This window comes from Bos javanicus, chromosome 8, assembly GCF_032452875.1.
Source record: "Bos javanicus breed banteng chromosome 8, ARS-OSU_banteng_1.0, whole genome shotgun sequence".
Classification (NCBI taxonomy): Eukaryota; Metazoa; Chordata; class Mammalia; order Artiodactyla; family Bovidae; genus Bos; species Bos javanicus.
Genome location: NC_083875.1, coordinates 110,542,892 through 110,557,048, shown reverse-complemented (window position 1 = coordinate 110,557,048; position 14,157 = coordinate 110,542,892). Strand labels below are relative to the sequence as shown.

General features: G+C 53.3%; 1 protein-coding gene across 9 annotated transcripts in view; it reads left to right on the top strand.

Annotated features, from left to right (window-relative positions):
• CDK5RAP2 (CDK5 regulatory subunit associated protein 2) overlaps window positions 1-14,157 on the top strand; it is a 182,635-nt gene that overhangs the window by 99,488 nt on the left and 68,990 nt on the right. For all 9 annotated transcript variants that reach the window (XM_061426676.1, XM_061426677.1, XM_061426679.1 and 6 more), the window contains 3 exons: window positions 4,735-4,865; window positions 6,980-7,089; window positions 9,195-9,323. In XM_061426676.1, the coding sequence (XP_061282660.1) occupies window positions 4,735-4,865; window positions 6,980-7,089; window positions 9,195-9,323 (370 nt within the window). The remainder of the gene's footprint in view (window positions 1-4,734; window positions 4,866-6,979; window positions 7,090-9,194; window positions 9,324-14,157) is intronic.

The window sequence follows — 14,157 nt, the reverse complement described above, 5'->3', positions numbered from 1 at the left end:
GAGAACACTGATGGTCGGCTGGTGGCCTGGCTCCCACCCTGGCCGGGTCCAGGCAGCTGACACCCCTGGGTCCATCTGGGCCCAGCCCCGGGCTGGCCTCAGTGATTCTCCTGTGCAGAGGTCACGTCTGTGCGTGTTGGGATGGTGACAGGTGGAAGGGTATCAACCTCTGGGCTTCGTTTCACGGCTGCACAGAAGCAGACGGGGCGGGCGGGCACGCCGACAGAGGACAGTCGGCCGCGGCCCCCGGCTGTCAGGGCAGGCTGCGGTGGGTGGGGGCTCGTGATGTCAGCTTGTCTTCATCTGTTTATGTCTAAAGTGTCCCATCATAAAAGGCTGAGGAAACTCACCCTTCACCGCTCCTTGTCTTCGGCCACAAAGGAAGCCCAAGAATACTGGAGTGGGCAGCCTATGCCTTCTCCAGCGGATCTTCCCAACCCAGGAATCGAACCAGGGTCTCCTGCAGTGCAGGTGGATTCCTTACCAGCTGAGCTGTCATACGTAGAGTCCTCGTTGTCCCTGGGGCCGGGTTCCCTGCCTCTGCCTTCAGAGGGCTTCTGCACTCTGCTCTGCCCCCAACTCATCCTTGAGCATTCGAGGAACGCCCTTGTCGGGAGGCCTGCATGAGCCCCCAGGACAGGCGCCCCTCTGCTGTTCTGCCCTCGCGATGGCCCTCCCCTCCCTCCGTCACCGCCCTGCAGTGGCTGGCCGCCTCTCCTGGCCATCAGCGCCTTGTGGGCCGGCGTCCTGTCCGGCGTCCGCGTGTCCCAGTGCTTGTCACAGGGGCTGGCACGCAGTAGGCCCTCGGGAGATACTCAGTGGATGAATTCCCTCTTTAAAGTCCGCCCCTCGCCTGCCCCCAACCCTTTTACGTTGAGATAATGTTCAGGATTTTTAGTCTGAAGTGAGTTTTAAGGAAAATGAAAGCATGCTGATGAAGTTCTGGAGTCGGTCTCACTCTGAAAGGAAGCTTCTTTAAGAAGCCTCTGGGGCTCGTCGTTTTCACCTGGGGTGGGTTGAGTAGTCTGGGGACCTCAGATGGGGAGTGGGCGCAGTGGGCTTGACCGTGGCGCTAACCCTGACTGGGCGCCCAGAGGCTCTGTGGGCAGAAGTGACCGCTGTCACCCTCCTCCGCCTCACGGTGGTGGCTCTGAGTCCTGCAGGCTCTTCCTTAATGAATCAAAGCGTGCATGGCACGAGGGCAGGCCAGACTGCGTCTAACGGATGCTTAAAAGGTCTCCTGTCCATGTTCAGAGTCAAAATGCATTCAGCAGCTCTCAGCTCCTGGATAAGTCACTTTTCACCCTGAGCCTCAAGATACATGTCAGTATTTGTGCATTGAGCTTGCCCTGCCTACAGACCTACCTGTTCACCTACCTCCCTACCTACCTTAGAGGGTTGTTTAAAACGTGATGCTAATATGTGAAGTCCTGATGCCTGGCACAAAGGAAATACTCAATAAATGTAACACTTGTTAAGACTAACAGCGATGTGAGAAGTCTCATATGCCTCAGTATCCCATTGTCCGCACACTCAGCTTGCAGGGGGCTTTGAGCCCTCAGACCTTGCTGTAGCCAGAGGGCGGAGCCATGGGCTCGGGTGGGCTCAGCCAACCTCCAGGGCTGCTCACCCCCTGCAAACTGGCAGCGAAAGGTGGGTGACTGGAGATGGGTGACGTACTTGTAACTAAAGTTGGTAAGAGCAGGTGGGGAGAGAGCAGCTGGCCACGGACAGCTTTATGATTCATTCCTCACAGCAACACTTCAGCCCCGTGTCACAGAAATGGACATCTGCTCTCAGGGATGTTAAGGGTATTTCTAAGCTCCTGCACTTAGGATTCTCAGAGCTCAGAGCTCCCTGGCTCTGGGGCCTGGGCCCTTACTGCACAGCTGTCATCTTGAGGACAGGGGACAGTTTGTGTTTGCCTGTGACTCAGACTTTCTCATTCTCAGCACTGTTGGGATTTGGGGCTAGATAAATTTTTGTCAAGGGCTTCCCAGGTGACTCAGCGGTAAAAGAATCCACCTGCAATGCAGGAGACACGGGTTCGATCCCTGGGATGGAGAGTCCCATGGAGAAGGAAATGGCAGCCCACTCCAGTATTCTTGCCTGGGAAAACCCATGGACAGAGGAGCCTGGTGGGCTGTAGTTCACGGGGTCACAAAACGATCAGATACAACTTAGTGACTAAAGAACAACAACAACTTTTTGCCTTGAGAGGCTGTCCTGTACATCGTAGAACGTTTAATGACGTCTCTGACTTTTGCCACCACGTGGCAATGACACCCTCCCCTGCCCCAATTGTGACAACCAGCGCTGTCTCCATATGCGGCCACATGTGCCCTGGGGGGTTTAAATCCTCTCCAGATGAAGATCATGGCTGTGACTCACGAGTCGCAGAAGGTTGGGCTTGTGAGTACCTGCTGTTTGGGAGTCGTTAACTTACATGGAAGGAAGGAGCTGATGTTTATCAAGACCTTGTGTGTGTCAGGCACTGTGCTGCACTCTTTCCCTTATAACATCTCACTAACTCCTCGAAATACCTGAAGGAAAGGCACCGTCCCCGCTTTACAGAGGAGGGCAGCAGGGCAGGCCAGTGAGCTGACCGCTGAGGTCCTGGAGCCGATGAGTGCTGGCGCCGTGGGGCAGGCGTCCCCCAGCTCCTGCCCGACTCCTCCCCGGAAGGAGGAAGGCGCAGGGCTGTCCTTTCTCTCTGAGAGAAGCTCCTTTGGTTCCCCCGACTCCTCACGCCGTGCAGGGATCCTGGGGCTGGGGAAACAGGGATGACCGACGCAGGAGCAGCAGCTGTGTACTTTTCTCCCTGCCAGAGAGTGGAGAAGGAGTGAAGCAGTCAGCTCGCCCCAGCTCTCATCGCAGAAGCTTCGCTGGAGCAGTCTTTTTTTTCCCCCTGGTTAAATGTGTCTGCAGCACGACCGCATCTGAGCGAGTGCTGTGCTATGACACCTCTGTGAGGTTTTCCATCAGCCTTACAAATTGATCATTATGATTGTCTTGAAATGGAACTAGGTACAAGTTGCTGGGAAGGCCCCTTCCCTGGCAAGGAGGCTGCCTCACAATGAACCATCTTCAAAGCAGCGAGCATAGAAGATTAGACATGATGGTTTATTTTCCTTCCAATAGATGTTGATTTCTTCGTGCAGTTCGATGGACGGAGCTGAAGGGAGTCGCTGGAGGAGAAGAGGGACTTGAGTCCGTGGCGCTCGTATCTTAGAGCGACGTCTCCTTAGCATTTGGGGCTGTGGACCCCTCTAGAACAACCCGATGAAAGCTGATGGGCCCGCTCCCTAAAAAAAAAACCCACACATTGATAAACTCTTTCCTACATTTTCTAAGTGTTGATGGGCCTTCTCGGGGAAAAAAGGTCACGTGCGAGACAGAGTGACGCATTTCTTGGTATTTAAGACGAGCTTTCTGACTCGCTAAGGCGTTTCAGGAGTCGCAAAGCGTGTTCGTTTGCTTTGACCCAGTCGTCGTGCTGCAGGGAATCTGTCTCCAGAAGCTAACCTGGGTGAGAAGCAAGCCTCTCGGCACAGGGCTTTGAGGGGACAGTGTGTGTGTCGCTCAGGTGTCTGCTGGAGTCCGTGTCCCTACAGGAGCCCGTGGAGTCGGTTCAGACCCCTGCCGTGTGCTCACCCACGGAGCCCCGCCTGGAAGCACGTGCAGTCCGGCAGCCGCTGGCCGTGTGACCGCACACGTTTCAGTTACCACACCGGGCATTCGGTGCCTCGGAGTGTAGCCCCTTTCAGACGCCCAGCAGGCGCGACCCACCGGTGGCTGTGCCATGCTCATCGGTGTGGATACAAGGCGTTCCCATCACTGGAGAGAGCTCGGGGGGACGGCCCTCCCCCGTCAGTGTGGATTCTGGGAGGTGGGCTTTCTCAGGGCCGCCCCTGAGTTCATCAAGCCCTCTGCGCAGGTCAGCACCGTATTGTTACATCGTCCCACCCCTCAAACAAAAGTCCATTTGGCTCTTCATCTGTGAGTGGCTAACCCACCGCTTTAGTCTTTTGTTGAACCTTAGATCGGTGCTTCAGTCCCTCCTGCTTTCAGCTCTCACTCTTCTCTTCTTTTTCTTGTCCCTCTTGCCCCTCGCCCTTAACCTCCAGCGCCACCTCTTTTTGGGGTGACACAGCAGACCCTCTAGAGCCTTCCTTCCATACCCAAGCCTGTGCAAGACAGTATTCCAAACAGAGAAACATTCCGAAGAATTAAATGATATCTACCTAGCTACATCTGGAGCAGAAACTTGGGAAAGGACCCAAATGTTCACTGATAGGGGAGGATTTAAAGTAAACGCTGGGTCGTTTACCCAGCTTAATATTACATAATCATTAAAAGTGATGCTTGTAAATTATTTCTGAAAATGGAGGGAGATATTTAAACGAGCAATGCACAATGTAGTTTTTTATGTCCAGTATGATTTCAACCTTATAACAATACTCAGGGAGAAAGATTAGAGGGAATACAGTCTGCCATATGTTCTTTGATGTTGGGGTTATAGTAATTTTTGCTTTTTTCATACTTATATTTAAAAATATTTTTTTCACTTTTATATTTTAAATGTTCTATGAACTTGTATTTACTTTTATAGCCAGAAAAAGAAAAAAAGACAAACATCTCACAAATAACATAAAAATCAAAGGAAGGCTGGCTGGGTTTTTTTTACAGCACAAGTAGATCTTTTATAAATTCCGGTATCTTGTTTTACCAAAGTGTCAGTGCCCTGCAGGCTGAGTTGAGCAGTGTCTTTGCCCTGCGGAAGCGGCTGGAGTGGGATGTGCTCTCGTACCAGCACCTGCGGAGGGCCCTGGAGGAGCAGATCAGCGAGATCCGGCGGCGGGAAGGTACTCGCTCCCTTGCATGCGTTTGCACGTGGAGGGCCGTGCGGAGCTTGGCAGGAGTCCTCAGGCTTCAGTAGGAGACGCAGCACCTTGGGGCTTTCGTCTGGGGAGCCTCTTTTGCAGGGACAGTGTTTTTGCTGCTCTTCTGGCCTGGACTCGGGTGGCTGTGGCCGGTGGCGGCCCGGGCCCAGCACGTTGCTGGGCCTGAGCACGTTGGCTCCCTGAGGGCCAGCTGCAGGGCCGCTTGCTCGCTGCTGCCGCTCTGTTCTGCATCATATGACTTCTAGCTCCAGATAACCTCAGGGCCTCGTCATCCCCTTTCTCGGATCAACAGCACTCATTGCCCCAAACATCTGGGTCTGGCCTCCCCAGGCACCCAGTGCGTAGACGCGTGGGGGTGAAACTGCTGTTTGCTGCTGGAATACTGCTTTTCAAACTGTCGTGACCACAAGGGGCTATGATTAGGGAGGGTCCCATGATGCCTGTTTTTCGAATTGCCCTGGGAGGTCCCATGGTACCTTCCCTGCTGTGCTCAGGACAGCAGCATTTGGCCCCCTCGCTGCCTAGAACTAGGCTTCCCTGGTGGCTCAGACGATAAAGAGTTCACCTGCAGTGCAGAAGACCCAGGTTTGATCCCTGGGTTGGGAAGATCTCCTGGAGAAGGGGAATGACAACCAACTCCAGTATTCTTTCTTGGAGAATCCCGTGGACAAAGGGGCTGGGTGGGCTACCGTCCATAGGGTCGCAAAGAGTCAGGCACAACTGAAGTGACTAGGCCTGCATGCACTGGCTAGAACCTGAGTCCTGTAGACTCCGGATTGGTATCTTCATCCTTTCCATGTCTCTAGCCTGGTGCTGGCATGTATGCTTAAAGTCAGTCATCGCAGTGATAGGTTTGACAGGTCTTGAGCACCTGCTGTGTACAGGGCACAGTGGGAGGCCCTTAACATCTCACCCTGATCCTGGCCGTCGACCCATTGGGTAGAGTAGGCACTGACATCACATCACAGATGAAGACACCCGGATTTGAGCCAGGACACCTTCCGTTGAAGTCCAGCTCTTTACAGCATGCTAAGCATATCAGCTCTTCCCCACGTGTGCTAAGCGAGATCCTGCTTCACTCACTGCCTAGCCTGGCCCCTCTCTGCCCCCGCGCCCTCTGCATAGCCTGGCCCCTCTCCACCCTCACGCTCCTAGCCTGGCCCTGCTCTGCCCTCGTGCTCCTAGCCTGGCCCCTCTCTGCCCCCGCGCCCTCTGCATAGCCTGGCCTCTCTCCACCCTCGCGCTTCTAGCCTGGCCACTCTGCCCTCGCGCTCCTAGCCTGGCCCTGCTCTGCCCCCGTGCTCCTAGCCTGGCCCCGCTCTGCCCTCACGCTCCTAGCCAGGCCCTTCTCTGCCTCCACGCTCCTAGCCAGGCCCCTCTCTGCCCTCACGCTCCTAGCCTGGCCCCTCTCTGCCCCCGTGCCCTCTGCATAGCCTGGCCCCTCTCCACCCTCGCGCTCCTAGCCAGGCCCCTCTCTGCCCTCATGCTCATAGCCTGGCCCCTCTCTGCCCTCGTGCTCCCTGTGAGAGTGTGAGCTTTGCTGCAGAGAAAGCAGACCCTTCATGGGTGACCGAGGACTCCCCATCATAGATCTCACAGGCAGTTTCTCCTCTCAGTGTGGACTCGCTGCCACGGTGGACTCTGGAGCTGGAAAAAAAAACACATCAGGCGCTTTTTATTTCCCTTGAGTTCTACCCCTGAGGGTCACGTCTGATTTTTCTAAACAGAATCACTCCCTTATTTAAACTGAAAAATCACCACTTATTTGTGCCGCTCAGAATGGTCTGCAGACAACACTGGATACGCAAATTATAATTCAGAATTGGCCGCAGGGAAAGCCTGCGGCCCACGACGAACCCCTGCATTGAGTATCAGCCTGTAGAGACCCAGGAAAATTGGCTCCCGGCCCAGAGGAGGGGCCCTGAACCCCCTAGGAGAGCTCACGCCCCTCCCACCCCTCCTGCAGCTCAGGCGCATTAAGTGGGCTGCACTGGGGTGGGTCTGGGCAGGATCTCCTTCTGACGTTCTGTTGCTCTCCTCCTTTTTTTCTTTCTTTTTTTTTTTTCTTGGTGCAGAAGAAACATTTTCATTTTATAGTGATCAGACATCCTACCTGAGCATTTGCCTTGAAGAACACAATCGGCTTCATGTGGAACATTTTTCTCAAGAAGAGCTTAAGAAAAAGGTATTGACTTTATTAACTTTCAGTGCTTTGTTAGTTATTTGTTGTCTCTTGGGTTCCTGATCAGAGGTGTGAGGTTCCAAAAGCCCTTCTCCCTGCCTCTGCTGCCTCTCTCCCTGCCCGTCTCTCCACGGACATTCCATGGAGACCGCCCCCCCCCGCCCCGTGTCTGATGCACTCTTTCTCAGGCTTGAGGACCCCCACCCAGGCCCCATCTCCTCCAGGAAGCACCCCATCCCCCCTGGAATTAGCCCTCTTTCCCTCTGGCCTTCTTCCTCTCTTCTTGTACCTGATTTCGTTGATGTCCTTGCTATACTGGTCTATAATTATCTGATTATTCTTCTATATCCCCAGTAGGCCACTCACCTTAAAGTGAGTGTATCTTATTTATTTCTGATTTCCCAGTGCCTGCCTGGCACATATAGTGGGAGTTAATAGATGGTTTTTGAAAGAATAAAGGTTCAGGTTTGGTCAATAAATCTTTTCTAAAACTTGGAAAGGTCTTCCCATCTGTTATCATTGGTGTGGTTAGGGTGGTTGAGTATTTCAAGGCTCTAAGAGCCATTGATAAGAGGAGGAAGTGTGAACTCAGAGGACACTGTGGTTTATTGTAAAATGATCATCTGTGTGTGACAGGTTCAGATTCTGTCTTGGAATAAGTCGCATCCTGGTAGAGCAGATGGATGTGTGTCCGAGCCGTGTTACTGCAGAGTGCACAGAGGGCTGTGCCAGGCAGAGATGCGAGGTGCAGGCGCAGCAGAGAAAGAGAGGTTGTCTGTCTGGTGGGGGTAGGGGGTGGGGGAGGCCCTTCCCAGATCAGAGGAAGCGTCTCAACAGAAATGAGACCTGAGGTGGGTTTTGGACAATGAGTAGGAGCTTATCTAACTAGAAAACTTTCTCGGCAGAGAGGGAGAGGAAAAAAGGTACAGAAAAGATTAAAAGCAGGAGTGTAGAAGTTTAGTTATGTTCAGAGGAATGCAGCGGGAAGCACTGAGGCATCTGTCCGTGTTCTGAGGGTGAGGAAGCTGAGGTGGTAGGAGCCACGGCTGGTCCCTACTGTGGCTGTGTGTCGGGCGGGAGCTAGTCCCCTTGGCTGGCACTCCGTGGCTGTTTGCAGGGTCAGACTGTCTCGTTCTTCCCTCTGTAACCTTCAGGGTTGGGTCTGATTGGTGTTACGTTTGGGTGCAGGGGACACCTGCTCTCTGTGCTGAGGTGGGATTTCCCGCTTATTTCAGGGGCGAATGATTACCCCTTGAAGAAGGGTTTGGAAAGTCATTGACCACTGGAATTTGAAGTTTGCAGGAAATAAAGGTGGTGTCTGATCAGCTGCTTATGCACCTGTCCTTGTGAGACCTGTGCCTTAAGGAGGGGCCTTGGACCGGGAGTCCAGGCCTGACTCTGCTTTGTGCGGGCAGCTGCCCTTGCCCGCTTGACCTGGCACTCTGGCCAGTGTTGTACATCACTGAATTCTCCAGGAACCCCAGCTCTGGGGCCTCGGGCAGTGAGCTGCTTTATACCTCGGGCTTTTCCTTGTCAAATGGGGACAGTCACACCGGCCTGTGCACCTCCGTGGGATTTTTGTAAGGAGTGATTGACTAAAGCTCGAGGGAGTGTTTCAGTTGCCATGAATTGCTTTGGAACTGAAGACTGTTGTTATTCTGGACAGTGGTAGATAGGCATAGAGAGAGGAAGGCGGAGGCCATAGAACAAGCCTCCGACACAGCCTCAGAAGTGTCAGTCTGGGGGATTTTCCTCCGGAGGCTCTCAAGTGCAAGACAGAGGTGCTGTACGCTGTCATGGATGGGGTACTTAGACTGCGCAGGGGGCATTAGTGCACCGTGGCCGTGGTCACCTTCCGTTCTCGTGGTAGCCCATTCTACAGAAGCGGAAACGGAGGCTTAGACCAGGCAGCTTGCCCAGGATCTCTGGGGCTACAACAGAGAGATGCTGGTGTTTTTCTCACTGTACCTGGGGGGAGCCTGAAGCCTGGAGTCAGGCCGCCTGGCTCTCCGTGACTGTGATGCTGGGAGGTCTGCTCAGTAACCATGGCCCCAAGAGGCAGAAGTGTGCCTGTGGGTAGCCGGGTCTCTCCTGCTCTGATCTTCCAGGTCGGCGACCTTATCCAGCTGGTGAAGGAGCTGTACGCGGACAACCAGCACCTAAAGAAAACCATTTTTGATCTTTCCTGCGTGGGTTTCCCAGGAGACAACAAGCCTGAGTCAGTAGATCAAACAGAGGTAAGAAGGAATGCTCTTATCATCACGAGCTCATCACAAAGAATAACAGCCCCGCACACGTGTCAAGGCTGCATCTGTTCTGGGGGTCTCTGTGGAAATTACCTTTGCTGTGGACGGGCTTTGGAGGCCTTCTTAGGTCAACAGGTCTGCCCGTAGGTTTCCGCAAGTTTGGGTCGTTTCTGGGAGGATGCACTTGATGTTTTGTGATGCCCGCACTCCAGGCCTGGCCCTGGGATCTGGGCTGCAGGTCACGGGCATCTGGGCACGTCTGGAGGACTGGTAAGGTCCCAGGAGTCGGAGAGTTGTCCCGTCACCAGTCACTCCGGTAGTATAGATGGAACCTTAACAAACCCGTTACCTTGGAAAAACAAACGAGTAAACACTCTTTCCGTCTCCTTCCTGAGTTAACCCTCTAAATGCGCCTTCTCACTGCCATGCATCTTCCCCTGGCTTTGGCCGGATGCATGTTCTTTCTTCCCGCACTTACCCGGGACCCCCTGTGCCCTGCCCCCATGGCGGACCCGATAAGGAATAGACAGTCGGTGTCCCCGGGCCCACATGTCCAGCTTCCTGCCTCTGGAAGTTCTCGCGTGGCGGCATTTGAGAGTCTGAAAGGGCCAGGGAAGGTTAAATCCTGGCGTCTGCGCTGCAGAGTGTGTGGTTCCTGGGCGCGCGGGTCGCTCTGGCAGCCCGCCCCGGGGGCAGCAGAGGAGCCCTCTTGGCCCGTTGAGTCTGGCTCTCTCCTCGTCTTTGTGCTTTCCTCAGTCAGTGGCCTGACCACACACAGTGGGGGGAGGCGGGTCCTGCTGTGACTCAGGAGGAGCTTATTTCCTGAGTCCCTGCCTGGGCCTGACACTCCCCTAGGGGTGGCTCGCTCCAGGCCGGTGTTGGGCTAGTTAGTTTCAGAACTCTGGACCTGTGCTTGCCATGAGATGCACCCGGGCCCCTTGCACTTGGGTCCCCCACACTCTCCCTGGTTGGCCTTGTCTTGAACCCAGCCTCGTGTGCCACGTAAAGGGAGAGCCCGTTGCTACACCATTTCTACGGAAAGATCCATCAGCCTGAAGTGGTCTCCTCCCTCCTTCAAAGTGGGAGGCTCTCACAGGTGTTTATTCCTCCCACCTTCAAAGTGGGAGGCTCTCACAGGTGTTTCTGCTGTGCTCTGGCCATCTGCTCCCTTGGAGAGACAGAATATTATTGATCTTAGTCTTCAGGGCTCCAGATAATCTTGAGAAGCAAGAATATGTGCGGTCCATTTAGGGAGAAACAAGTCTCTTGGTTTGTTTTCTCCAAGGCGGCGTTTTTAATAAGCCACCCATTCTTCATCTGCTTCATCTGAGTCGCAAATGGCGAGAGTGTGTGTGTTCGTTTGCTCTTTGAAAGAAATCTGTTAAATGTCCTCTCATGTCCTCTGGAGGACAGAGAGTTTTTCCTCTTTCCACTCTGAGGTCTTAATAGCAGCCAATTCAGACCTGAATCGTTGGTCAGGTTGCACGGCAATTTTATGATCCCTATGAATAGCCGTGTCCTTTGCTGCCCCAGCCCCCGTCTTCCCCCGGAATGCAATGGGAAGATCCGCGTGGCAAGGGCGGCGTTCCCACAGGCATCCTGAGCTGGGAGAGGAAGGAGAGGTTGTGAGGGCCGAGGGGAGGCTGCTGTTCCCTGGGAGGGCGTGTGTCTCTCTCCTTTGATGAGCAACACGGCAGACACAAATGGGGAATGCCTGCGTGGGCCACAGCCTCGTCGGGGCAGCGGCTTGTGAAGCAGGGATGGGCCCCGCTCCAGCTCTCTGGGAGCCTACGAGTCAGAAAAGGAAAAAAAAAAGACAGCAAATATATTGTGTATTTTTAAGTATACTCAGTCTTTTTTTCCTCCAGTATTTAATTAACCCACAGCATTGCCTAAATTTGGAAAATTCAGAAATGACCCCTGACCTGGCACTTCCCAGAGCCTCTCCCCCTCCTCGTGTGCAGCGCGTGTACACGCGCTCGTGCGGCCCCGTTTCCCGTGTGCCCCAGTGGCTGCCGCGTTAGCACGTCTTACTCCGTCTTGGGGGTGCCCTGGCTTTAACTCACTGCCTCGCGACTGTCGGGCATGGAGGTTGTTTCTAGGGGTTCACTATCTTAAATTACCTGATGAATGTCTGGACACAAATCATTTTCTGGGCTTACACTTCTTTTTTTTCCCCTTAGACTGTGTTCCTGGATGAGTAATTACTAGGTCAAAAGTACACATACAGATATGTGTATGTGTATATATAATAAGCATATAATTTATTTTCTTTTTATGCCCCTGCACACACACGGCTTTTAACTTGATAAAGGCTACGAAGAGCAGGAGGCCCTGATGCGGTTTGCCAGGTGTGTCCTTAGAACAGAGGCCTGGGCTGGAGCCCCCGAGCTGGGCACACAGTGCTCCTTCCCTGCATGTGGGCAGGTCACAGAGGAACCAGCCAAATCAGCAGAAAGCCAAGAACAGGCATCCTTGTGTTTGAAAGCATATTAAAAAAAAAAAAAGTCTCTCGTGGGCTTGCTCTGATTTCCCTGTATTTTTTTGTGGACTATAGTTTATGTATTCTGGGAGATGTGGTTGAGGATGGACGTGCGGGAGTGATTTGAACAGCCCGCGGTCAGGGAGGTGAGCATGGCCAGCCTCGGGTGTGTGGCACGCAGCTGTCACCTCTGGGGGCCAGATCACGCGTGCGAGCACCCAGGAAAGGCTGCTCGCTATCATTATTTACTCAACGTTGTCATTTTTTTAGGGATGGTTAGAAAACTAAGGGTTTTTTTTTTTTGGCATGGAGAGGAAACATGGATTAGGGGGCATAATTTAATTGAACTCATGTGTAGGGCTGTCATCTTGAATAAGAAACAGACCTAGTGTGACTTCAGAGGACAGAAGTGGAGCTCAGAAGTACAAGCTCGTTAGCATCTGGTATTAGCAACAGACTAGAATTTGGTTTGTCAGAAGCAGATTGAATTTCATCGAAAGGAGGATGCGTCTAACAATTTGACTTCGTAAGTTGTTACGAGTTGTAGCCAACTTGTGAAGCCCTTGGCATGGTGCCTGGCGTGTAGTGGGCAGTCACTATGTAACACAGCTACTTCAGTGTTGCTTTTTAGTGAAGTGTGCGAGCTGCGACTCCAGCCCTTTTCTGACTCTGTTCAGTGTCGTTTCCGGGCCCTTGTTAATGGGAGGATTCTGGTCCATTGAGCCTGGCACGGGGCCTGCGAGTCTGCGTTTCTCACGCGCTTCCGTGGCTCCAAAGAACACACTTGAGCAGCAAGATCAGAAGCAATGGTTCCAGCTCTTTGTTTTGGGGGAAAAAAAAAATTTGGGAAAAAAAATTGTCCTTTTATCAGTGTTTCCTGAGCACTGGGCACTGGTGTTAAAACTGAGCCAGACATGGTCCCTGCCCCCTGGCGAACGTGATGCGGAGAAGCAGAGCTGGGACAGGGCCTGGGGGCCCTGGGACGGTCCCGCCTCCTCTTCTGAGGTCAAGAGCTTCTCTGTGGAAGGACAAGGGGCGTCTGCAGAGGCCCGAGAAGGAATAGCCCAAGAGGTGGCGGCAGATCCAGGCCACGCATTTGTTCAGGAGAGACGTCTAGGGAGGGCCCTGCTGGTTTGTGTCAGACACTCGAGCAGACAAGAGAAAAAGACAGCGGGGAAGTCGCTGGGGACCGAGCAGTGGAGCAGTGAGGGGAACAGAGGCTGCGTGGCAGTGGGTGGAGAGGCAGCGAGGGGAGGAGGCGAAGGGCGAGCGGGGCCCGTGCGGGTGTGTAGGGCTCCTCTCCTGCGGGTGGTGGCGCCAGAAACACCCGCCTGCCGCGACACGCTGGTCTCTCTGGCCTTTGCCTTTGAAAACCGATCAGTCACATATGGCATGGGTGACATTTCTCTGTGTCACGGTATTTAATTTCTTGATCAGTGCTGGAGATTGAGATCTGACTTAATTTTAACCAAGTCAGCAGAGGTAAAAGGAAACGAAAGCAAGTTTTTATTTCAGAGTACTTAGTAATGGTGTGGTTGTGGTTCTGGAAATGAAGAATAGCTTGCAAGCTTTTGTGATGTCATTTTGGAATGACACATGTTAACAATACTTTTTGCTCAGCTATACCTGCGGGAAGACCCTTCTCCTGATCCTCAGGGTGGGGGGCAGCGCCTCTCTGCCTCCTTCCTGTTCCCAGGAGGGTTCGTGCTCCTGCCATAGAAGGTCTTGGGGTCCTTTCCTAAGGAGTTTCTGGAGGGTGTTGGCAGCAAAAGCCACGTTGCAGAAGGTGAGGGTGCACAGTCCTTTCAGGAAGCCTGGAGAGAGGCAGGCAGCGCTAGTGACCAGAGCTGTCGGTGGGCCAGAGAGGAGAACGCCATTACTTGGCTTTTTTTTTTTTTTAAGACGAGAGAGGCTCCCCCCTCCCCCCCGCCCCCGCCCCAGCGTTTTATTGTGAAAAAACTCAAACATAGCAAAGTGAAAAGAACTTCAGAGTGGACACCCATATACTCACCCCCTAGATTCTATTATTAATCTTTTCCACCAGCTATCATCCTTCCACCTTATCTTTTTGATAAATTTTCATGTAAATCACAACCAGTATGTTGTTACAGTCAGTCGTGTCTGACTCTGCAGCCCCATGGATTGTAGCCCACCAGGCTCCTGTCCATGGGATTCTCCAGGCAAGAATACTAAAGTGGGTTGCCATTCCCTTCTCCAGGGGATCTTCCTGACCAAGGGATCAAACCCGGGTCCCCTGCCTTGCAGGCGGATTCTTAACCATCTGAGCCACACATGTAAGATTCTGACCCTGGGAAGTTTTCTGTAAAAGACTTTCCCAAGTCA